The sequence below is a fragment of the Nymphalis io genome, chromosome 27, assembly GCF_905147045.1.
Source record: "Nymphalis io chromosome 27, ilAglIoxx1.1, whole genome shotgun sequence".
In the NCBI taxonomy this organism is placed as follows: domain Eukaryota; kingdom Metazoa; phylum Arthropoda; class Insecta; order Lepidoptera; family Nymphalidae; genus Nymphalis; species Nymphalis io.
The window spans coordinates 4,673,856-4,700,438 of NC_065914.1; the positions used below are offsets into that span (position 1 = coordinate 4,673,856).

Here is a 26,583-nt window from a genome sequence, read left to right on the forward strand (position 1 = left end):
CACAGATAAAACATTCGCCTTTTCGTAAACCTTTTTTGTTGAAAATCGGAATGGTAAATACATAATTACTTTAAGTAGAGCTCGCTGGGCACGCTCAGCCATTAACATATGGGTTTTGGCAGCGGCACCCCATGAACAAATACAATACGTAAGTTTACATTCTGCTAGAGCTTTATATGTTCTTATTAAGAGGGGAATATCACGCTCAGGCATATTGCATGCCTGAGCGTTTTAAAAATGTATATTAATTTTCTTATTCTTTTACAAACTGATGCTATGTGTTTATTCCAACTAAGTATTTCATCTATAATTATACCCAAGTATTTGATGTTTGATACTCTAGATAAGCTTGTGCATGTACAATGGGGGCGTGTACGTTGTCGATTCTATTACATGGATATGTATGAGTGTACAACTTAAGAGTCTTTTGGTACTCATGCCTTAGTTTTACTGAAACAGATATACTTCGTCTTACTGGTATTAAGTGTTAATAGGTTGTCCTTCAGCCAAGAAATAATAGTGGAAAGTCCATTTTCAGCCAGGTGGTGCACATCCGCCCACGTAATCCCATGAAATAGAATGACTGTATCGTCGGCAAACATTTGTATATCAGCACCTTTTAGTTTGGTATTGCATAGTTCGTTGATATACACTAAGAACAGCGTTGGGCCTAGAGTACTCACTTGGCGAACACCGTAGGTTGTTTTAATTAAAGTTACTTGTATAGTTGTCGACTCTCACGCACTGCCTGCGATCGGTTAGATATTCCTGAAACCACTGAAGAACATTACCGCGTATTCCAATACTTTCATGACGAGTTAGTAGGATCGGAATGGATATTGTATTAAATGCTTTCTGTAGATCTAGGAAAATCCCCAGACATTTCTCTTTATTATATGCGGTTATTTTAGATGATAAATGAAGAACAGCTTCATCAGTGGAACGAGAGTTGCGAAAACCAAATTGGCTCTCTGATAGGAAGTTATTGCGTTCCAGATCTTTTATTAGCAATTTTTTCTATAACTTTCGAAATTGAGCTTAATAGGGAAATAGGCCTATAATTACTGGCATCTGTTTTATCACCCATTTTGTAAATGGGACATACGACAGCATTTTTAAAAATCTTTGGAAAAACACCAGACTCAAAACTTAAGTTTATTAAATACGACATTGGCATGGCAAGAACATGTCTCGAATTTTTAAGTATTAAAGACGATATTTTATCGATCCCGGACGCTTTGTTTGATTTCAGACAACAAATAGTACTTAAAACTTCATCAGGGGTCGACAAATATAACGATATAGATTTCAGGGGTACAGTATAAGATTTAGGATGTTAGCATTTAGAAAGTGTAATTTCATTAGTATTTAATTTTTCTAGTGTTTGTCTGGCTAAGTGACTACCCACAGATGTAAAAAACTTATTGTACTCATGATTAAGGGAGTCTATAGGAGACGGGCTCAGTTTTAACAAGTCTGTAGAAGAAATTTTAACTTTATCAATGTTACATACCTCCTTCATTACTTTCCAAGTTTCACTTATATTATTTTTATTTAATTCTAGTTTTTGTTTAGAATATTGTCTTGTTAACATTTTTATTACTTTTTTGAGTGTATTTCTATATAAAGTGTATTTGATATTAAGGTCAACATTATCACTGTATTTTCTTATTTGTTTATGTAATTTATCTCTTTTTCGTATTGATTTGACAACCCCTATAGTCATCCATGGTTAAAATGGAATAAATGGAAGCATTAATAGGTCCAACCGTTCTCCTCAGAAGATAGGGCTTGGCTCAGAAGTTTTAAAAGCAGTTTTTTTTTTAGTTAAGTTAGCGCTTGACTGTTATCACACCTGATGGAAAGTGATGATACAGTCTTTTTTTTATTTTTATAGAATAGTAAGGTGGACGAGCATATGGGCCACCTGATGGTAAGTGGTCACCAAACGCCCTTAGAAATTGGCATTTTAAGAAATGTCAACCATCGCTTATAGCCAATGCGCCACCAACCTTGGGAACTAAGATTTTATGTCCCTTGTGCCTGTAATTACACTGGCTCACTCACACTTCAAACCGGAACACAACAATATCAAGTATTGCTGTTTTGCGGTAGAATATCTGATGAGTGGGTGGTACCTACCCAGACGAGCTTGCACAAAGCCGTACCACCAGTAATAATAAGATGGAGCGGGCTTGCCTAGAAGATGCCTATTCACTCATATTACTTGAAGGTGCCCATATTGTTTGTTACAATATAGTGATTTACATTGAATATTTAATTTTAGGTGAGATTTGAAGAACCGGCATCATTCACAATATACGGAATGGAGGTTACAAGTTTGAGAAGGCTCAACAAATATGAGAAATAATACCCAAAAAAAAACAAACGCAATAAACTGACAGCTTGCCAGGCTTTACTTATATATACATGTAATGTATAGTTCTCGCCTGTTCATGTATTGTAAAATGTCCGTATGTATGGCGACGCTCAAAACGGTATGTGACGTAAGATTGATTTATATCCTGTCATAGATGATTTTGTAAGAACAGACGGATGTACAGACTTAGCATTATCTTTATTATTATTTTAAATTTAAGTGAATACAAAAAGCGGTAATTATAATTATTTTTCCTCACGAACTGTGACGTCATTGTGATATTTAACTATACGAATTGTAAACGAAGAAATTAATTTCAATGTATATTTCTAACAACTGTACATCTTGAACGTTACAAAAAGAGGTCAAATTTTATTATTTCTTTTATTCAAGAGTTTAATGTGAAGAGTGAATATTTCTTGAGTTGATTTATAAAAAAATATTCAAGTATTTCGCGATATACTTTTAGTGATTTATATTTGGTCGATATTATTCGAGAGCGTCGCCGAGACGTGCGCTCGCGCCGATATCCTCAAGACGAATGGGACGATGGATTTTTTACATTAAACCTGCAATGTTGTAACATTACAAGAGTCGTGTAATGTTATGTTTTGACGACTTTTTAGGAGTTATTACATGAATGTCTAGTACCATTTATAAAAGCGCTTGCTTTAAAGCGCTTTAAGTACATTCTCTCCTATTTCATCTCTTTCTTCTATTAATAAAAAAGTCAATGAAATAATATATAGACAAGATTGTTTTAGAAAATATCATGTTTAGCTTCTTTTGCCTTACTTTTACAACTCTGTAAATTCGGTATTAAAAAAAAAACAACATAAAACGAATTTTACAAATATTATAATCTGTGGTACCACCAACGTTTTTTTTTAATACGAAAATAATATCTGTATATACAAAAAATGCATGTACAATATTCTATATATCGTCTTCCAAGAGCCGACGCCCCCAGTATTTTTGTTTTTTTATTTGGTGGTTTTTGCTCTCCAATGTATATCAGATATTTTTCATATAATATTTCTATACGTCATTTCAAATATACAATTTATACAACACGATTTTAAATTGAGCCTGTATGGTATTAAAAACAGAATAAAAATTACTTCACAAAAAAAAATTAAACAGGAAAAGTTAATAAAATTCAGACGATATTTTGTTATATGATAATAAATTGAAATGACTATAATGAAATATGTACGTTATTAAATATATAAAATACTTTTTACTTTGCTTACAATTTGAACAAACTGTATCAATATATGTGAAAAATTTATGTCAAAACCTTTTTGCCACGTTTCGTCGATGTTGGTGTTGAATAAAAAAATAATAATAATCTTGGTTTTATTTTGTATGTTGTGTAAAAGCCGAGATGGCCCAGTGGTAAGAGCACGTGAATCTTAAGCGATAATCGTGGGTTCACACCCCGGCAAGCACCACCGAATTTTCATGTTCTTAATTTGTGGTTATAATTCATCTCGTGCTTGACGGTGAAGGAAAACATCGCGAGGAAAATTTATTATATTTATTTGTATTCCACCAACCCACATTGGAGCAGCGTGGTCGTATACGCTACAAAACCTGCTCAAAAAGGGAGAGGGGGCCTTAGCCCAGCAGTGGGACATTAACAGGCTGTTACTGTACTGTTTATTTTGTAACATTTATTTCAGCATTTGATAAATGTTGATGTACATTACATTACGAGTTAATTATAGACGCTGTTTACCGGGTGATTAGTTAAACTGTATTGTAATTATTGGGTACCAATGAAATTTTACTTTAAAAATGTTTTAAATGTTTTAATTAAATGTTTTAATTAAGTTTTAATTATTCATGACGTCCGAATGACTGGGCATTTTTAAAATAAAAATTCATTCATACCCAATAATTAAACAAAGGTACTAAATAGGTAATAAATGCTAATAGTATTTTAAAGCTGATCTGTCACTTTGTTAACAACGCTGTGTTTTTATTTCGATAATCAATTCGATAATGATACTAAGAGAGGACTGAGGCCACACGAATTGTGTTATTTCATACAAATATTCAACGTGTGAAACACAATTAACTGCGACGCAACACGGATAATTTATATTCATATTATAAAATACTAATGAGTTCATTATTGTAGACGTGTGTACAATATACTAGGGTTTTTGCAATGATTAATTAACATACAACATTTATACATTTTCAGCATGAGAAATAGCTTATCACAAGTCGTATCGGATAATAGCTTACAAATATATTTGAGTGTGTTCAAGAACACATTTTAAGACACATATTATTTAAGACACGTACGAAACGATTTGCTTCCTCGTTTCTGATACGCAGCGCCAAGGTCTGGAATACCCTCTCGACCTCCGTTTTCCCCACCACCTACAATATGGGTACCTTCAAGTCTAGAGTGAATAGGCATCTTCTAGGCGAGCGCGCTCCATCTTAGACTGTATGTCACTTTCTATCAGGTATGATAACAGTCAAGCGCTAGCCATTTAAAAAAAAAAGAAACTTCATCATCTTCCTTATTCACCCTTTTACCACCTGACACTCGCTGTTCGTCGTAAGGACTGACACCCCTTCCACAACGGAAGGCCAATTTGCCCGAACGTACCGTTTAATTCAACGTATTACGTATTGTTATGGAATAGCTTACCAGCCAGTATTGCCTGCTTTATATAACCTGAGTACCTTCTAAAGAAGAGAACAGCCATATTTTAGGCAAGCAAACTCCAATCTTCTACTCATCATTGTCTTTTTTATATAATTGTCGTCAAGCGCATTCCGATACTATGGTATGAAAAAAATAAAGGTAAGAGGCAAATCAAAGCATACCGGGCGGTAAGTATTATATATTCATATTAAAACAAATATAATATCAGAAATTATCTCTGAAAAAGTATTCCTACCTTCTAGAGAGTGAAACGACAATCAGGAATATCAAGCTTATATTACAAATCAGTTATTATAAAATATTATAATACAACATATACATAAATATATAGTCATATCCTAGAGGCTTCCTATGCTAGAGGGGTCAGTAGACTGAGGGCGATTATCTCACTCGTATCATTTACTGGTATCCGGGCTGGCTACAATCGGCTGCCGCTCTCCTTAACTTCGATTTCACTAGACTGCAGAAGCTGTCTCTTTATGAAAGTCGCTGGCTAATTAAAATTATTATGCTGTTATTTCTAGTTGAATGTTTTCTGTTGGACCTACTGGATTTTTACAGCGTGACGGGGCGTGGGGCGAGTACTATTACTCGTATCACGCCCAGAGACTAGTTGACTCCGGGCGTAGTACTGTGACTTTATGTCACAATTGCGTGACATCACAAGTACCGACTTGTATTTAGTGCCCTCGTGTATATTTTCCGTGCGAAGGGAGCGTTTGCGATGATAATCCTATTGGCTTTGTCGTTCAGGACGTCCATGGGACGCTTTAGACTGTCCGGGAGGTGTGAGAACAGGCCTGTGTTGTCAGAGGATTACTGTTTTGTCTGGCTCTCTAAAAATACTTCGTTGAGAGAATTTTGAAGTATTTGGCGATCAAATGGATGTTTTTATGAAGGTCGATGGTGCGAATGTATGTAGGTTATAGCATTATTCAAAAAAAGAATTACGTTCTATTAAAACAAAGAATCATATCATCGATGGTTCAAAAAATTTTAATGAACAAATAGTAAATTTAAAAAAGTACACTTGTTCGCTCGAAATTTTGATCCATGTACTTGATCCACTGACCCCAATGCAATTAACATTGCATTTTGTGATATCGATTAATCGGAAATTTGACTTCAGTCGTGTTAGTTAGCATGTGTAATTGCAATTAATTTAGCACATTATAACAATTTTAGCAACAACTCGTAAAATGTTGTAACGTATTGCTGTGTTTTAATGATTTAGGTTGTCATCAATATATTGTTGCAACGAGAAAAAAAGTCGTCTGAACAGTACATTTGAATTATAATTGTCTGTAGATATACAGTAAATTTAGGTAAATATTAAAATAGCCACAAAGCAGGCTTCAATTAGTTATTAAAAATTATTATTGGTAAAGCCTAATACTCTGTTGTTGAATATATATCTAAAACAGAAGGAATGGATTGGATGCGGATCAAAATGTTTACCAATATGGCAATATCTATAAAAAAACAGTCACGTGTAGCCTATTCCAATCGAAGAACAACAAGTTCATGCAAGTAGCTGACGCATAGCCCTCTCCCCCTCCACGATGCAGATGACGAATTTTTTCTAGCTCTGTATGATGTTAACTATTCATGAAAAAAGTTTTAGCCGGTGTATAGTACAACGCATTTTTTTACCATTTTGGCAACCTCCCCAAGCACCCACCGCTATTTGGGCAGCTGCCAATCGTTCGCTTATTAGCCATATAAGATCAACTATCGATGTCAACATAAGCCAGCTGACTATGACTTTTGTGTTTTCAACGGTACCATCCGGATTTTTACTCGATTAGGTAAATGCCACTTATATTTCCTCTACAGACAAACTTTTGTATTGCTAAGTTTTTAATTATATTAGGTGGCCTTGCAAATGGAATACCTGATGGTAAGTCATCACTGCCCATTGACATTGGCGATGAAAGAAATATTAACCATTTCGTACATCGCTAATACGCCACCAATTTTCGAAACTAAGATGTTATGTCTCTTGTACCTGCAGTTACACATCAACTAATTACTTATTATACTACATATTTATACCGCTAAACAGAAATATATATTACTATATTATAGAATAGAGGACAAGGTGCTACCCAGCCGGGAACCAAGGCCCTCCCCCCAAATAAAAGTGTGCTATAAGTAAGGGTATTTGATTCAGTATTCTTAAAGTCACAAGGAACTAATCAGTAGTTAGGTTTCTTATGGTGTCCAATAATACCGGGCTACTATACCCAAGAAATGATTCGTTTTTCTTACAGATATTTGTCTTTGAGGAGCAATTCAAAAGCTACCATTGAAGGCTACGAATAACAAATAGTAGGGTAAATGTATGTATGTAGATAACAAACACTAATTTTTCAATAAAGAAATCAATTTAAGTTCTCTTAACAATAATTACCTATTAACAATCAAAAAAGTAACTTTCTTATTGAAAAATGATAACCGACTTTAAACAAAAAAATATTTTGGACTATTTTGCCGGTTGGAGGAGTTATACAGACTTTTTTAAAGTCAATAAGTATAATTAAGATAATACGGACATAAGATCGAGAATTTAAAAAAAAAATCTTTCAAATTAAAATATCACATAATTATTATAGGTATTTTGTTTTGCCCCGAGTTTTGAAGACCCGTATTCTAATTATTTTTTTTTTCGTAATGTTTTTTATAAGTATAATAAAGGTTATATTATGTGTTACCGACGCACACATCTTTTCCCGATATAAAAAGAAAACACTTGTATTTATATAGTGGATTATTGTTATTCCTTCGTCAGTACTAATTTAGCGCACATAGTGAAGAGACATTAGTGCTTTTTATTAAGGAATTATTTATTTATACCTATGTGAGTATTATAATTTTATGTTATATATTAATTAAATCTAATAAATATTTTGAAAATAATTATTCTACAATTACTTTAAACGATTGTTATTATCAAAAATAATTTCGTAATAGACAGTTTTAGTTTTAGTCCCAAAAGGAAACGCCGAGTGTCGTGTACAAAAAGGTGCTAGGATTATTAATTATAAATAATGTTTTTAGACTTAAATAGTTTTGTTTTATCTGAATATTTTAAAAAGATATTTTTTTATCTGTCTGTCTGTCCGTGCTAATCTTTGAAATGGGTAAAAATGACAAATTGAAATAATAGAATTATTACAAGATATATTTCAAGGTTCCCTTTAGTCTTTATTTATCAAAATCGATTGAGTATCAAAAGTTATAAAAACGTACGACTTTTTGTCGTCATAATATATATATATAGGATAGCGGTACGAGATCAAAGTTACCAATTATGTATAAAGCGCATTTGTTATATTTTAAAAGTCAATTGATGTAAAAGTAAAATATATTTTTAATCGATTACTTAATGAATCAGTAACAGCCTGCGAATGTCCCACTGGTGGGCTAAGGCCTCCTCTCCCTTTTTGAGGAGTTATAAAACGTGGGTATTTTTGTCGTTTTAATATATGTATATGATCGTGGTGTCCAGATTTCCGGAGTAAAGTGACCTTTTGCCCTATTAGAAATCGTGTTTAGTTCAAATTTTCGTTGTCATTGTTTTGTCGTCGTTTCTTAAGAGTTTGAATTTTTTCATTAATTTCATTATTGATAATATTGAATAATTCCCAGGTTGCAATGATTAACTCGGTTGAAATTTTGTTCTATTTTTATATTTTAGTTTATGGATTTTTACTTTTAACTTTTAAGGTTACCTATTCTTTAGTTGCAGGGTTTAATATTTTGCATTCAATTGCTTAGTTTTATTCTTATTTATAGTTCAATTAGATAAGATTTTATTGTTATTTTTTTGTATAACTTTATAGTACATCTATTATTTTTATCATTAGTTATATGAGGTAATCTTTTAGTTTTTAGTTTTCATTAATAGTTAGCTTGCATAAATTATAGAATTTATTAAAGTTTGCATTAAATTGCATAGTTTTAACTTTATTTATAATGTTATTGGATTGGAACGGTAGTGTTTTTTTCTATTATTTGCTGCTGGGCTATATATAGGTAAAAATTATATTAGCAATAAGTAACAGCCTGTGAATGTCCCACTGCTGGGCTGAGGCCTCGTCTCTTTTTTTTAAAGAGATGGTTTTGGTCAGCGTGGTGGAAGCTTCTTCCACCACGCTGCTCCAACGCGGGTTGGTGGAATACACATGTGGCAGAATTTCAGTGAAATTAGACACATGCGGGTTTCTTCACGATGTTTTCCTTTACCGAAAAACATGAGATGAATTATAATCACAAAGTAAGTACATGAAGTAAATCAAAGTCGTCATATTGATGATTTGACCATAATCCATACGTAACACACACCGTGTGTTGTTAAGGACATGCAATTGTAATATTAAGGATTTCATCCCGCGAGTCTCGCTCTCGAAAATATCGAATCTAGACGATTTTGTCGTATTTTAGAGACTCGAGACTGCTATCTCCAGTTGTCGACACCTTTATGACAATTGAAAAATGGTGTATTAACTGCTTAAATGAATAAACTACGAGTATTCAAACTCATACTATACAACTATCGAAAAATTCTCGAGTCTCGTTTTTCCGGGTCGAGTCTTTTTTGTCTCAGGACTCGAAAATGTATCGACACTGAAAGCCTTATTTAGTATCAAATAATTACCAGCATCCAAGGATTCTTTCCAAGTTAAGGGATTTCGTCTAGACTGAGTTATGTTGTAGACCTTAACTTCCTTGAATCTGAAACGAAATGAGAATTTTTGATAAAATATATATAATGGAAATAATTGATTTTTCAAGAAGTATTTTAATTAATTTATCATCTATATATTTTATAACACGTTTCTTAGAATAGGCAAATAAAAAAAAATTGCGTATAGAAGGATACATATCGTCTGGAGATTTGTTACAGACCATTTTCTTGCTCGCTGCAAAAACGTATTTATGCGATTTCATCATCTAGAATGGGGAGTATGCACCAGAACACCAATTAAAAATTCAGCAGTACCCACTCCGTTTCATAGGGGTGTCACGGGATCGCTTGGGTATACTGACACGACGCCCCCGACATTGGTACCGAACATTTATAAATTATTCTACACCAAAACATTCACAGCGATGACACGGGCGAGTGAGCCAGTGTTATTACAGGCACGAGATATATAATATATTAGATACTTACTTTTCCAAACCGCAAACGTACGAAAGTAATATACATCCATTTACAGCCATGTCCACAGGATACAAATCGGCTTGATAATTTTCATTGCAGAGCATAGTGCGAAGAACACCTTCGAACAATAACACTGACATATGAAGAAGAACTTTTGCCACCAACGAAGTTCCTACTCTCATTAGGCCTTTTAGAATTTGCCGTGGGATGATAGGAACCTTATAAATAATAAGGTATTTATCATCTTACGGCTGTATTATGGACGCTACGTGCATTGAAATACAACCTGTCTTTTTATGCTATAGGTAGACGATTTTTATGTTAAAGGCAGAGAGGTCACTAATGTTAAATGGCTACCACCACCCTAACACTTCGGAGCCATATTAACCATTTCTTACATCACCAATGCGCTATAAACCATGGGAATTAGGTCCCTTTTGTATATATTGACAGTGTTCACTCACCATTCTAACCGCAATACAACAATACTGTTAGGCGGTACTGAGATGATGGATGGTGACTACCCAGTGGCTTGCACAAAGCCCTACCACCAAGTAAATTTAACTATTACCTTTACCCCCTCCAATTAAAATGCCTGTCGGTCCGTTTAAATTATCAACCCAACCAGGTATTGGCTCCTTGTAAGCAGCAGTTACTGTAAAACAAAACGTTAATGATTTTTCAGAAATATAAATAAATATTATATGTTTTTAAGCACATCAGATATGTTGACATATTTTAATTTCTTTTTAAATTAAAATAGGTTGGCAAAAGGTCAACTCGATGGTAAATAGTCACCACCGACGATAGACATTGGCACTGTAAAAAATATTAACCGATCCTTACATTGCCAATGCATCACCAACTTTGGTAACTGAGATGTTATGTCCATTGTGCCTTTATATTACTCGTTCACCCTTCAAATTGTAACAAAACAATATTAAGTTTCCTTCCCAAATTTGCAAAACCCCTACCACCAAGTAAGGTTGAACAAACAAACAAACAATATAATATGTATAATATGTTTTAACTTACCAATGGACAAACGTCCAATACCAACTGGAAATTTTGACGTGTATTTTGCTACGACATTTTCAGTTATAGCTTTTGTATATGAATATGTGTTAGGTTCAGATGATATTAATCTGGAAACAGAAATAGCTCGGTTATTAGGTTATAGGGAAAATTCAACTAATTTCTAACGAGAAATAGAAAAACAACAATACGCTTTGATTCGATTGCGATAAAGTGACAATTTGTTAGTAGAATTGGTACCAAGGTTAGGTTAGGTAATCAATCAAATCACGGTAGCATGCGAAAGCGGATCCCGTGGCGCTCCTCGTGAAGACGGAAAGGGTATCGCTGGTTTTTTAGTCGGTATTCCGATGTTCGAGGCACATTAGGCGCTTTGGACACCAGCGAGCCCCGCATACCCTCCCACTGTTTCAGTGGGGGAAATGCCTAAAGCGTTTTTCCGAAAAAAAAAACCATCATCAATCATAATCAATCAAATGACACAGTTACAATATTTTCAACGTTATGCAAACTACTAGTTCTATAATTAATTCATTGGACAAACTATAAAGATCCTCCTGACAGATTTCGGCCAATCAATATCAAGGAGAGTAGCCAACTGATTAGAACATATTATTGCGCACAAGTGTGTGCGCTAACAAATACACTCTCTTTTCCTTCATTTTCGTAATTCGATGGGATAGCAATCCATTAAATTTGAAACCTATTATAAAATTATATGTATTATTGGAATGAGGAAAGAGATGTCGTCACTCGTTTAGTTTATGAAACATTTTTTATGTTAAAGTTATCATAAATTAAATTTTAGGGAGCCCAATAAATATCTTCGATTATCTCTATTAACTTTGTTTTGTGGTTCACTAACTTTGGCTCCAAATACGCAAGCGTTTCGTCGTCCAGCCAATCAACTAAGTCATTCACTTTTTCGGGGTCGTGAACTGGTGGATACATCTTCTCTTTCAAAACGTCTACCTTGCAACGACAATAAGCCGTTGATAAATGCACGAATGCCTGTAATTTAAGTTATTGCCTTAATATAATCATCTACAAGCATCATACTACATCTACAAATGTGTATATTTCATTCATATTATCCTGAAAACCCAACGGTAAAATAGAATATTAAATCCACGTATAATAAAAAATACATTACGTTTCCTTAGAAAAAATATTGGTATAAGGAAATACATCTAACTTTCAATTTAAAATCATTGAAGTCCTTGTCTCCTGCACTAATTTATTTATTACGCCTGTATTGGCTGGTTCATAGCAATTGTAAAAAATTAAATATATATATGCTTATATTGAGCCGAGATGGCCTAGTGGTAAGAACGCGTGAATCCTAACCGACGATCGTGGGTTCGAACCCGGGCAAGCACCACTGAATTTTCATGTGCTTAATTTGCGATTATAATTCATCTCGTGCTTTACGGTGAAGGAAAACATCGTGAGGAAACCTGCATGTGTCTAATTTCACTGAAATTCCGCCACATGTGTATTCCACCAACCCGCATTGGAGCAGCGTGGTGGAATAAGCTCCAAACTTTCTCCTCAAAAAGAGGAGAGGAGGCCTTTAGCCCAGCAGTGGGACATTCACAGGCTGTTACTTTATGCTTATATTAGTGTATATGTCTATGCTTGATTGCTAATAGGAAAATTTAATCTGTGCCATTAAGTCGCAGTTCCAAACTACACTTTATTCAATTAAGCACATACAAGCACGTTTGCGTATAACTTTATATACACATCTTGTATATATTGAAGTGGTGGTAGGACTTTTTTTAAGCCCGTCCGGGTAGATACCACCCATTCTTAATATATTCTTTCGCCAAGTCATGCTTAGTATTGTTGTGATTGCGGGTGAGTGAGCCAGTGTTACTACAGATGCAAGGGACATTATATCTTAGGGTTTGGTTATTTCTATCAGAACCTAGCCTACCTATTAAATAAAAATTACTAACTAATTGTCTTGTTAATATTAATATGCCTCATATTTTTTTGTTGCTAAATGTAATTTTAAAAATAAATATTCATCATCAATCAAAAACATTGCCAATATTCTGCTGGTTATTGAATTGCAGATGTTATGTCCTTGTATCTTTAAACCCACTGCACTAACTCACCATAAATTGGATACAATAAAGTCGTTTGCATAAAAAGTCACACACTCGTTTCGATTGTCAATCTCGTTTGTAAAAAAAGCCAAACTATATGGAAACTTTATGGAACTATCAGGTGATCAATGATTGACGTATTGAATAGAATAATTTTGGCAAAGAGAATTTCAAATTAGAAGATTGTAGAATAATAATAAGAATGAAACATCGCATCAACAATAAATAAATAAAAAACAAATAAAAAAAAAACACGCTTACCTGTTCAAATTGTTAAAAATAAATACAATACTGTTGAACAACCTTTATAAAACTCTTTGTAATGATAACAGAATCAATACTACGCGGCTTAAAAAGCTAATTCATATATATAAATATATACATATTTATATATATATATATATATATATATATATATATACATATATATATATATGTATTTACCTAAGGTAAAATAAATGCTATATCATAATTACGCGTATATTATTATTGGATAGCTGTTTTACATATTTTTTTAATTGTAAATAAATAATCGCACTTATGCTATTTTCAGGATTTACAAATTGTTACAAAAAACTATTAATTATTTATAATTTTCTATTATTTTATATTCAGGAGTTCCTGTCGAATATGTGTTAAAATTTCGGCCGCGACGTCCAATCTCAAGAGAGATTAGCAAACTACGAAGGATATTTTATAGAGCACAAGTGTGTGCGCAAACACAGATGCACTTTCTATTCCAGGCAGAATTCCGAAATGGCTGAGAGTTCAGGCATAGGACCAACGGCTTTACGTGCTTTCCGATAACTATACACACTTCTAACTTGCACACTTCGAGCTGATACTGAGAATCTTAGACAGAAAAACCCAATAACTTATTATTGGCCCGAGATGATGTTTTAACCCAGGACCTCGGTATCGGCGGCTTTATACATATAACCATTATATATATAACCAATAGACAAATAAGGTAACAAAAATAATTAACAGGTGAATAATTTATACCAAATATAAGATTTGATAAAAAAAATCGTAAATCGACTTCGAAAAATTTGCATGAACGAAAAAAAGTTACCGCCTAGGAGGTGTATTCATCCAGCGCAATCAACAATATCGGTTTATAAAAATAAAAAAAACTTATACCCGAACAAACATATTATATATTATATTTGTATATTTTTAAAACAATCGTACGTAAATATTCTTTTAATTAATTTTATTTATCATGTACTCAAATTAATTCAAAAGAGTGATTACTGTGTTTCTTGTTGGCGTTTCTTGGTAAAGCATTACGATCGGTCGTTTAAATGTTTGGATTTATTTGTATGTGTGTAGTACTTTAAAAAAACATTTACCAACCAATCAACCAACTAAAACCATTGCGATTGCCGTATTCATCGCGGATCGGAGAGACAACGGGATCGTGTCGATATAACGCATCGGTGGCCATTTCGGAGCTTCAGAGCTTCGGTTTAAATAATTACAAAAAAAACAAATTAAATTATAATTCGTTGTGAAAAGTTCACCTTTAGAAACATCAGCATTATTTAGTCGAACATAGATTTATATATCACTGGAGAAAGTCGACCCACATTTTTATCATTAAACTTAATTAATAGATGAAGGTTACCGTACCATACCGTAACAGCCTGTGAATGTCCCACTGTTGGGCTGAAGGCCTCCTCTCCCTTTTTGAGGAGAAGGTTTGGAGCTTATTCCACCACGCTGCTCCAATGCGGGTTGGTAGAATTCACATGTGGCAGAACTTCAGTGAAATTAGACACATGCAGGTTTCCTCACGATGTTTTCCTTCACCGTAAAGCACGAGATGAATTATAATCACAAATTAAGCACATGAAAATTCAGTGGTGCTAGCCCGGGTTTGAACCCACGATCATCGGTTAAGATTCACGCGTTCTTACCACAGGGCCATCTCGGCTTTTTCTCTTATATTGGATATTAATTTACATTAAGCATATAGTTAAATGTTCAAAGTTCGAAAGGGCACCGCGGCCGCTCAATTTTTATATAGCGGCTTAAAGTTTTAAAGAATAAAAAAAATATTGTGCAATCGGGGGACCCCCGTCAGAAACGAAGTTCTTTGCGATATTATTTATTTGAAAAAACTGTATATTTTTATTGATTACTTAAGTACATTAATGTATTTTTGTCTTAAATGATTTGTAATGGTTTCAACGATTTCATTATATTAACATTAGCATGTCGGTGACGCAAAGCCACGAGGTTATCCCCTACGATAAACAAGCATACGCCAAAAGAAGTTCAAGTTCAAAAATAATAGTATGAGTAAAAAATAAAATGAAATTTTTAAAATATCAATCAATAATTATGAAATTTTAAGCCATGTTTTCAGGTCGGAATCGAACTCGGTCCATTCACGAATATTCGACTGGACCGAGTATTTTAGACCTTTGGGCCACCTAATCATTACACGGAACAGGGAATTTATGAACTCAATCTTTCATTATACTAAAATTAGCATGTCGGTGACGCGAAGCCACAGTTATATACAGGAACAGGTTTGAATCTGAATCCATGCAAATGAGCAAGCCGTTCAATGGTTCAGGTGGTGTCTTAATTTCTGCTAGTTCCACTTTTGTTGATGCGCAAAACATCTCAGCTGTGCGCATGACATTGGCATTCTTTGTCCATAGCACCAATAAGCTCTTTCGGATGAGCAGAATATTCAATAGCTGGCTCGTACTCGGATGCGAGAAGGAACGAAGCAGAATGCTCTGCGTGTGTTAGCTACGAAGCGGCGCGCTTGTCTCCGTTTCAATAGTTGTTGATTTCGTTCAGCTCGTACCTCTTGTTTAAGATGCACGCAATTGTGACATGCTCGACCATGTTATTTTGTTGGATTTGTTCGTCTATTCTTTCTGCTCTACTATTTCACATTTTGGTGCTTTTTTCATTCGACGGCCGCGGCCGAAAATTTGAGGTATATATATATATATTATAGGTTGGGTTCAGTTGGGGTTATATAACTTATATTTTAGATAAGGAATACATGTCATTTAGTTATATTATATAATAGCTAGTGCTCGCGAGACTTTGAAATCAGAAGTAAATAAAATACGTTTTCAATTGTAATAAATTAAATTTATGGTAAGGTACTGGCTCAGTGGTTAGAGTTAGAACGCGTGAATCTTAAACGATCGCGGGTTGAAACCCACGCATCACTGGTTTTCTATGCGTTTAATTTGTATTTATAATTCATCTCGTGCTTGATAGTAAAGAAAAACATCGTGAGTACATAGCGTAGCGGCGATATCATTTACCTTTTTGGGTATGCAAAAATAAAAAAAATAAAAAAATAAAAATTGTCTTTGGATGTTTTATGTGTCGTTATTATTATTATTTTCTGGTAAAATATGGTATGTAATGGTGTAATAAATTGTTAAATAATTCAATAAGAATCAATAAAAAAAAAAATATTAATAAATATATTTTTGTAATTAAAAATAAGTTTTTTTAAAGTTACAGTAATATTTATTTAATTTAAAAAATTAACTAAATGTCTACATTTAAAATGATATAATAAATCGAATAATATTATTAGTTAAATAAATTAACTTTAAATACAAACGAAAGTTTAAATTCGTTTTCAATTGAAGGTTAGTTTATTGAGAAGTATACAACTTCTACATTAATTTTACTATCATTTATTTATTATTACGATTATCATAAGACCTTATGTAATCATTAGTGTCGCCATTTCACTTATATGATTTATATCCTAACCGAAGTGTTTGTAAGAAACTAAGTAGCACCTTTATCAGAGAGATTTCTTTTGAGCCCCTAAACCATCATTGGATATTTGAATCATTTCTTAATCATCTTGTCTAAATAAAAACTCTCAAAACTCTGAACATGATTACATGGACCTGACGGATCTGCTTCTAGCTGAAGAACAAAGATTGAACTCTTGTAGCAAGGGGGAAGAAAATCCACTCTGGAGAAAGTCGAATTAAATGGCAATTCAAGCAACAGCTCATTGGCCAAAGCTTTTTGTAAAATCGTTCTACAGGGAAGTGATAACGCTCTCGTTTCGGTATACTTCTCCAAAAAGATATCAGCACCTAAATAGTATCAGAAATATTTAAAAAATACTGAACTGCACCAAATATAAGGAATATTGTTATGTATGTGTATGTACATATGTATGTATGTATCGATTGATATTTTGCCACGAATTCGTGTAACACTGAATGCATTATCATTACGAAGTACCCACGAAATACCCAGTAGTTAATATAATCGAGTTCTGCACGCACGTACAGTATATTTTTAATTACAGTGATAGCTGATGAGTGCCTAATTTTTTTTTATCTAAATGTAATATTATTTTATATTTAATACACTGAACGTTCCTTAAAATAAACTTTTATACGATTTTTTTTAATTCTTACATTACAACATAAATTAAAAACAAAGACTTTTTTAACATAATCGGTAGGTAATGAAATTGTTTACTCACCCTACAAACTGGAACAGAAAAAGTACACAATGCTGTCCTGCGTTAGAATATTTCATGAGTGGGCTGTAATTCAGACGAGCTTGCTAAAATTCCATATAAAATTCCTTCTTCCCCCTTCCCTCATAAATCTACGCGAGCTGGCTCTCATTGTCACCGATGTCTCGATGTAACTGTGACATAAATTCCATCGCGCACAAAGAATAGTGGCAACTCCTTTCTTTGTCGCACTTCCAAAAAATGGAATTCCTTACCAGCTCACGTGTGTTAAGCAAACATGATTAAATCGAGAATCAAAATTTTAAATCTAACTGTGATATCAATCCCATCGCGCTCAAAGAAATTTGGCAACTTCTTTCTTTGTGTGCGACAAAGAAAGAATTCCAATAAATGGAATTCTTTACCAGCTCTCGTGTTCCCCTCCTCCTACAACCCGGGTTCCTTCAAACGCGGCGTGAAGAGGCATCTTGCGGGCCGGCAAGGCGAAGGCAAAATGAAATAAATAAGCGAGTTCAAATAATTGATGATTCATAAATACAGTACAGTTTAATTTGATTTAACTTGTTTTAACATTAGCTGTAATTATTGTTCATTTAGTAAAGGTTAAACTGAGCTCTGTGTCGTGATTTTTATTTTATAAGAATAAGAAAACATTTATTCAAGACAAACATTGCTGAGATAAAGGTAACATAATTGTACGGAAAAATATATAAAATAAAAAAAAGTAAACGTTAAATAATTAATATAAGAAAACAAAAAAATAAAAAAGGGAAACCTCATATTCAAACTGCAAAGAAACAATAATATAAAACTAAAAATTGCTTTACTTACGGATGCTCTTAGGAGATCAGTTCGCTGTATTCCACCTAAAGTACGACTTATTGTCTACAATACTCATGTCTGTCATAGTAAAACCGATTTTAGAATACCTTATTGAAATCTGGGACAGTGTCGCTGAAATCCTCATCAAAAATCTCCAAATATCTCAAAACAAACTGCTAAAAGTCATATATAATATGAACTGTCGCACTCCTACGAAAAATATCTCATCAATAAAATAAATTAATAAATACAAAATGTGCTTATTAATTCGTAAAATAATTACAAACACCACACATTCACAAATTACCTTTCAACTTAAAACTCCATTCTCATCTTACTTGAAACCGACACAAAATCGAATTACCCAAATTCCGAACTAAGTATGGCACAAAAACTATATTATTTGAAGGAGCACAGCTTTACAATTCGTTACAAAACGACGTTATAAATTCAAATTAAATTAATATATTCAAAAAAGATTAAAAAGTTATTTACTGGCACAAAATGTAGACATAAGTTATGGTATAATACTTCATATTTAATGGTATTTCCCAAGTTTAAGTGGACTTTGTTCTTTTTTAGGAAATAAACTTTGTATATATAAAACTTAAACTTTTTATATATACATAGAACGATATGTCACTAAAATATGAGAGAGGACACTGATTCTTCTTTCAGTCAGCAATTCAGTCTTTGAGCCTAGCTCAGAAGTCAGGGACTTCATTATAATTTGTAACTTTTTATGTGAATAAAGATTATTATTATTATTATCATTATTATTACATACATATTTTATTGTTTTGCTCTTAACTTTTTTTAATCGTGATAATTATATTTTATAATTTATTGAATTGCTTATTCACTGTCATTCATGAATTCGTTTTTAGTGGAAAGTTTATTGGCGTGTGAACGAGTTAATTGTTGTATAATGTATGTGGTTTTTACGATATGTTTCCCAATTATAATAATAAAAAAAATTACATACATATAAAGCCAATTCCAATCACAAGAAGAATAAAGAAATATAAACAGCGTTAACATTGTATTGAAGCGATATAATCTTAAATGTTTTCGTAGTTGTTATCAAATTTTTGTAAGTAAAATTGAAGTGAATATAATTAGTTAAGTGGAACTGTGTTGTATTATATATAAATATAATAAAAGCCGAGATGGCCTAGTGGTTAGAACACGTGAATCTTAACCGATGAACGTGAGTTCAAACCCGGGAAAGCACCTCTGAATTTTCATGTGCTTAATTTCTGTTTGTAATTCATTTCATGCTTTTCGGCAAAGGAAAACATCGTGAGGAAACCTGCATGTGTCTAATTTCATTGAAATTCTGCCACATGTGTATTCTACCAATCCGCATCGGAGCAGCGTAGTGGAATAAGCTCCTAACCTTCTCCTCAAAAAGGGAGAGGAGGCCTTAGCCTAGCAGTGGGACATTAACAGGCTGTTACTATTTATAAATATATATTAATCAAGAACTGTTTGTAGTGTTATATAGCAGAGATATTAGTGAAACGCATGGGATATGTAAATCTAAGTTTTGTCTATTTTTACTTCTTCGATTGGAAAGCTATAGTTCGAATTTCATGTTAATTGAAAAGCGAATATTGCATTAAATACATACAACCGTATATTTCAATAGATAGATCGTAATACCGACAATGTTGAACAAAATACGTCGAAAGGAATATGAACAGTTAGGTAACACTGTAACGATTTAAATACTTATTTGGTATTAATCCAGAAATTAGTTTATTTATTAATTAATTTGCAATTTAATTAATTGCCTGAACGCTGTCTTTAATATACATGGACCATATTAGGCATTGTTTCATACGGGAACCGTGGATGATATCCGTCCAAAAACTCCGTTATCATGTGCTTCATCATGTGAGGAGAGGGGGGGGGGCTAGATGTTAGGTAGGCTATGTGTTAAGCCGAGTTTTTGTTTCTGCTCCAAATTACAGCCAAATCCATTCAGTAGTTTTTCGTTAAATATTAATAAAGATTATATACTATACTTTTGTATGTGGGTTCTTCATGATTGTCGAAAAACCAATCCGGGCATTTACTCTTGGTTTTCACATTATCCGGACATTTCCTCCTCAGCAATCTAAATTGCCGCGTTATTATTATTTTTTATAGACTAGGTAGGCGGAGGAGCATGTGGGCCACCAGATGGTGAGTGGTCACCAACGCCCATAAACATTGTAAGAAATGTTAACATCGCTTACATCGCTAATGCGTCACCAACCTTAGGAACTACGATGTTATGCACCTTACCTGTAACTACACTGGCTCACTCACCCTTCAAACCGGAACACAACAATACCAAGTACTGCTGTTTTGCGGTAGAATATCTGATGAGTGGGTGGTACCTACACAGACGAGAAAGAAAGTATAAGAAGGTCATTCTTCATGTTATTATCAATGTTGGTACTTTTAACATTAGTTGATTTTGTAGTGACAAAGATGGCGCCATCCGTAACCGAGTTCTACGAGGGGAAGCGCGTTTTCATAACGGGAGCGACTGGTTTCCTTGGTAAGGTAAGATACAGTTAGCTAACAGTCTATATGGTGGTAAGTCATGACATTTGTTCACTAATCAACGGAACACAACACTAAGTAAATGGTAGCACCTCCAAAATGTATGTATAATAAATGAAGATAAACTTATAACACTAAGTTTCTAACTTCAAAAAGTTAATATATTACATTTTTTATTTTATTCGTTTATTATCTTTTATTTTTATTAGGAAAACAAACAGTACATATTAAATAAATCAATTACTTTAAAGACATAAATCAACAAAGTTTTTACTTAAATGTGCAGAAAAAAAAAACTCAAACAAAAACCACAAAACATCAACAATCCAGTTTTATCAAAAATTTCAAGTAAACATAAGAATTAAAGACAAAAAAATAAGTTAAAATAACAAATAATCGGGCAATAATAATAATAACAAATTAGTAAAATGTATAAATAAATCTATTCAATTTTTAAATTCTGATGGAACGTTTCGTTCCCATAAAAAAACTCAAACTCTGGGCACACCTACCCAGAGTTTTTTAGCTTAGGTAGCCAATGTGGCTTACATTGACTACCTAAGCTATGTCTATTCTAAAATTTCATCCAAATCTGTTTAGTTTTCTCTTGAAAGAGTAACAAAGATACATCCATAAAAACTGTTTCGTTTCTAATATTATTGTAATTTGTCTTTCAATTACAGGCATTAGTCGAGAAGTTACTGAGGGCCTGTCCAGGTATTCATACCATCTACCTCTTGCTGAGGGAAAAGAAAGGTGTGAGTGGGGAGGACAGACTTAAAGCACTTTGCAATAACAAGGTGAGTGAATCATGAATGCATAGAATTCGAGTATGGACAGAACTGAAATGTGTGAATGAGATAAGACGATTGAAATCCATATTTATTAAGGATCAGCAATCAGTACTTACACGTGTAATAATAAAACTCAGTCTTGGTCACAACATGCATTTTCAAGATACAATAATACAATAAAAGCATTTTTAAGGTTGATTTTGAATAGTTTTTATAATTAGATGGGATGTTTCTAAACGCGCCATTAATAACTGTCAATGTCAATAAGCCGCCCCGCCTTCGAAATGCAAATGTTTTTTTATTTTCGAAAATCATAACACACGTTAGATAATTCACGAACGATTGAAAGTATGTTCTTAGCGATATTTACTTTCGATATATTATCTAATATCATTTTTATTTACATTTATCGACATAACAAGCAGTTCTGCCGCTTAGAGTGGATGTGGGCTTGTTAGGAGTTGCTGCTTATTATTTGACGAGATTAAAGAAACCAGACCAGTGCAATGTTGATAATATATTCGTTCCGGAGCCCGGATTGAATATATATATGAACGATGAAATATATTGTACTTCGAAAATGCATGCTGTGGCCGTCTTATAACAATTAATTAATTATAAAAATTATAACAATGTTTATTTATTTATTTGGATCTCCAACAGTTGTACATAACAGACATTCAAATCACTTTTTACATTAACCTAAAACTAACTATGTACAACCGATTACAGGAGAACACACCATTCACAATTACAAAATATACAAATATAAAAAAAAAAAGAAAATAAAAATATTTAAATAAAAAACAAAAACAGAAATAAAATGTAGTAACTAATTAAATTTGTAAACAAATTAACAGTTTGTATATACTAAAAGAAACATTTTATTATTAGTTTCGGGTGGATCATACACAAAGTTGGAGAATCGCTAATTAAATCTTTCTCTGTAGATATTCGAGCATCTCCGTGAGAAGCAGCCGGATGTTTTCAACAAGCTGAAACTGATCGCGGGAGACGTCTTGGAAGATGAGCTGGGCATATCCAATGATGACCGTCAAGAGTTGCAGCGACATTGCAATATTGTGTTCCACAGCGCTGCATGTATCAGGTGAGCTCTATCTTGAATTGCTTGAACGCTCTAACCTCATCTAGAACTTAGGTTTCAATACTGTTTTATTAGATAGACCATTTATTGAGAAGAGTTTTAGAGAAACATCACGCGATATAATATAGTAACCCGCGAGTAACAACGTCCAAAGCGGGTACCTGTTGCAGAGCAACGAGTTTATTATATACATATTTGACATAACATAAGCAGTTGTCATTTTTCAACCTGTTCATGAGTCAATTCTAATAATATGATTTCAAATACTGAGTAACAACTAAGAATTTTATGAGAGAAAATGACAATTATTTTAATTGAATCGAATGTACAAGGAATTCCATTTCTATATCCATACGAGAAGAAGGTATGGAGCTCTATACCTTCTCCTCAAAAAGGAAGAGAGGGAAGAGGCCTTTGCCCAGTAGTGGGACATTCACAGGCTGTTACTTATTATCCATACGAGAATAAAACAGCTACTACACTAAAGAGTACACTACTCGTATGGATAAATTACAGAATTCTTCAAATATAGTTGATTGAAATAACAATTTCTCCCTATTCCGTTAAATTTAATTTTTTTATATTTTATACAGATTCGATCAGAAGTTAAAAGACGCTGTTAATATGAACACGACAGGTACTCTACGAGTTTTAAAATTGGCTGAAACAATGGAAAAACTCGAGGTAAGGTTTAACTAATTGAAGTGTAAAAGAACAGAGAACGAAAATTGAAATTTTAATCTTGGGATAATTATTCGAAATTCAAATTAATCGAAACTTAAGTATCAATAAAAAAATGTTTATAACTCATAAACTTTAAAATTATTAAAAACTTAATGTTCCAATCCGAAATATAATTGTCATGTATCCAAATATAATTGTCGTGTACTATTTGTGTTTATAATTCATCTCGTGCTTGACGGTGAGAGAAAACATCGTGAGGAAACCTGCATGTGTCTAATTTCATTGAAATTCTGCCACATGTGTATTCTACCAATCCGCATTGGAGCAGCGTGGTGGAATAAGCTACAAACCTTCTCCTCAAAATGGAGAGGAGGCCTTAGCCCAGCAGTGGGACATTAACAGGCTAACTAACCTAACCAAAACTAACTTCGGATATAGGTTAGACAGGTTATTTTGTACAGGTGTGCGTACAAACACTAACTCCTAATTGGAGCTAAAACTAAATGTTGTGATTTCCATTATAATCTCGTCAAAAGATCATTGAGAGATTTTTAGATATCGTTATTATTATGAATATGTCCTCCAGACCGACTTCAGCCACGGTGGCAAGTCTCAAGAGAGATTAGCCACTTGCACAGGAGATATTATAGTGCAAAAGTGTGTGCACAAACAGATGTGCACTCACTTTTTCTTCTCACGTTATTGTAATAAAGCGCACTTAAAAGAAAATTATCTAATACGTTAGCTCATAGCCGTGAAAATGGAAAGTTATATAATATATAGATAAAAAGCCGGTTTATTATCGGCTACTAAATAAGTATAAAATTTTCAGGCATTCGTCCATCTATCCACAGCATATTGTCGATGTGAACTTGACATGTTAGATGAAAAACTGTACCCTGCAGTTCATAATCCTCAGAAGATAATTGAACTCGTGGAATGGCTCGATGACTCAACGCTGAATTACTTAGAGCCGAAGTAAAGATTTAATTTAATTTAGTCTTTTCCAAATTCATTTGTTTCTTCTATTTTATTATTTCATGAAACTGAATACAATCTGTAGGGCTATTCTGTAAGAACAACCGCGAAGCTCAGATAAAATGTGGAGATCACATGAAATGTAAGACTGTATCAAAAAAATGGTCTGCCTACCTATTTAAAAAAATAGGAGATAGTACTAAACTTATTCTTACCATTTGCTATTATAATAGACAACTCTATTTTCAGATTGATATCATCTGAACCCAATACCTACTCATATACAAAAGCCATAACGGAGGATCTTGTAGCTGAATACAGTTCTAAATTTCCTATTGCAATTGGGAGACCGTCGATTGGTAAGTAATAAAAAAAAAAACAAGATTTTTTTTGGAATGGCAAAATAATATATTCTGCGAGTCAGACTCGCGTATCAAGTGTTCCGTTCAAGCTTGTTGGTATGTAATGGAATTACGTCCATTACTTTAAGAAACTTAAATTTACCGTTCGAAAACTATTTTCCCATTACATTGCGGTTAGTTTACCACTCGCAAATAAGTTTTTTATCCTCTTTTTCCATTACCTGTGCAACGCGACATTACTCATTGAGAAATTTCATGATTCTAAATTAAAAGGCAGTAACCTATAGGCCTATTATAGGCTTAGAGTTGCCAGCGTCAAAATATGTGACCGCAGTAAACGGCTTTATATTTATATTGCCTTGACTTAAAAGTGTATTTATTTCACTGCTAAATGGGATTGCAGACTCGAGTATTTGATATTATTTTCAATATGATACCTCCGCGGTCCTGAAAAATAGGGTCTTGACAGATGGACAGTCGGACCACGGAGTGAAAAACCCCATACGGGTTTAGTTTTTCCTTTTAAGGTATGGAACCCGACAGAATCATCACAACTTTTTCTTAAAAACAAAAATAGACTCGTGTCAAGTCTTCTAGTGCTAACAGAGTGCGAGATCGAGTTCCAAAAACAAAACAAATATATTGCCCTTAAATTAAACTTCATAAGTTTTTTCTAGTAACTGCTGCCTGGAAGGAACCGATGCCCGGTTGGGTTGATAACCTAAATGGGCCAACAGGACTTGTAATTGGTGGTGGAAAAGGTAAAGACGCTAACAAAAAAAATCTAAACCAAATCAAACTTTTGCACCCATTTAATTTAACAAACAGTCTCCGCAAACATATAATAATAAACATAGATAATAAGACTTGCATTTCTAATCTATGGAGAAATTAATAAATTTAATAATTCATACTATTATAAAGTGAAAAATGACTTTGAAAGTCCTACCATAATTTGCGACGTCTATTTTTAATTTCCTTAGTTATCACAATGATTATCAAATATCATGCAAATGTTGTGAGTTTTTAACTGTAACTCCTATTTACCTCCAAAAACGTGACGAGTGAGACAGGGACAAACATAGCTTTATGTTTTTTTTTAAATTGAAGGTGTTATACGGTCTATGCATTGTGAGCCTTCGTACATGGCGGACGCAATACCTGTCGATGTTGTTGTCAATGGATGTATCTTGATAGCCTACGTCACTTCCTTAGATAAGTAAGTAATAACTAAAAGATGGAGAGTCTGGACTATTTTTTTTTATTCTTTGAATGGTCTCGATTTTCTTATCTTGTTTTTCTTTCTAACTTAATTAAATCTATCACTATATTAATACATACAGGGATACAGGGTAATATGTCACGATCCTTTTAAAGGGTTATAGTTCAGGACAAT

The 26,583-nt window shown here is 33.3% G+C and overlaps 2 protein-coding genes and 1 pseudogene across 3 annotated transcripts in view; 2 read left to right on the plus strand and 1 right to left on the minus strand.

The window, feature by feature from the left end:
* LOC126778748 (putative fatty acyl-CoA reductase CG5065) overlaps nt 1–14,678 on the minus strand; it is a 48,507-nt pseudogene extending 33,829 nt beyond the window's left edge.
* The window catches only part of LOC126778772 (uncharacterized), a 212,040-nt gene that overhangs the window by 136,887 nt on the left and 48,570 nt on the right, over nt 1–26,583 (plus strand). Inside the window, exon 49 of one of the 2 annotated variants that reach the window (XR_007670229.1) lies at nt 2,288–2,376. The exons of the other annotated variant lie outside the window; for it this stretch is intronic. The gene's annotated coding sequence lies outside the window, so the exon portion shown is untranslated. Of the gene's footprint in view, nt 1–2,287; nt 2,377–26,583 lie in introns of those variants that run through there. 2 annotated transcript variants of the gene reach the window in all.
* Nucleotides 7,885–26,583, plus strand: part of LOC126778749 (putative fatty acyl-CoA reductase CG5065) — a 31,721-nt gene continuing 13,022 nt past the window's right edge. The window contains exons 1-9 of the mRNA XM_050502371.1: nt 7,885–7,929; nt 21,182–21,264; nt 21,948–22,064; nt 23,009–23,166; nt 23,757–23,847; nt 24,680–24,825; nt 25,075–25,184; nt 25,865–25,948; nt 26,298–26,406. Of these exons, the coding sequence (XP_050358328.1) occupies nt 21,190–21,264; nt 21,948–22,064; nt 23,009–23,166; nt 23,757–23,847; nt 24,680–24,825; nt 25,075–25,184; nt 25,865–25,948; nt 26,298–26,406 (890 nt within the window). The 5' untranslated portion in view covers nt 7,885–7,929; nt 21,182–21,189. The remainder of the gene's footprint in view (nt 7,930–21,181; nt 21,265–21,947; nt 22,065–23,008; nt 23,167–23,756; nt 23,848–24,679; nt 24,826–25,074; nt 25,185–25,864; nt 25,949–26,297; nt 26,407–26,583) is intronic.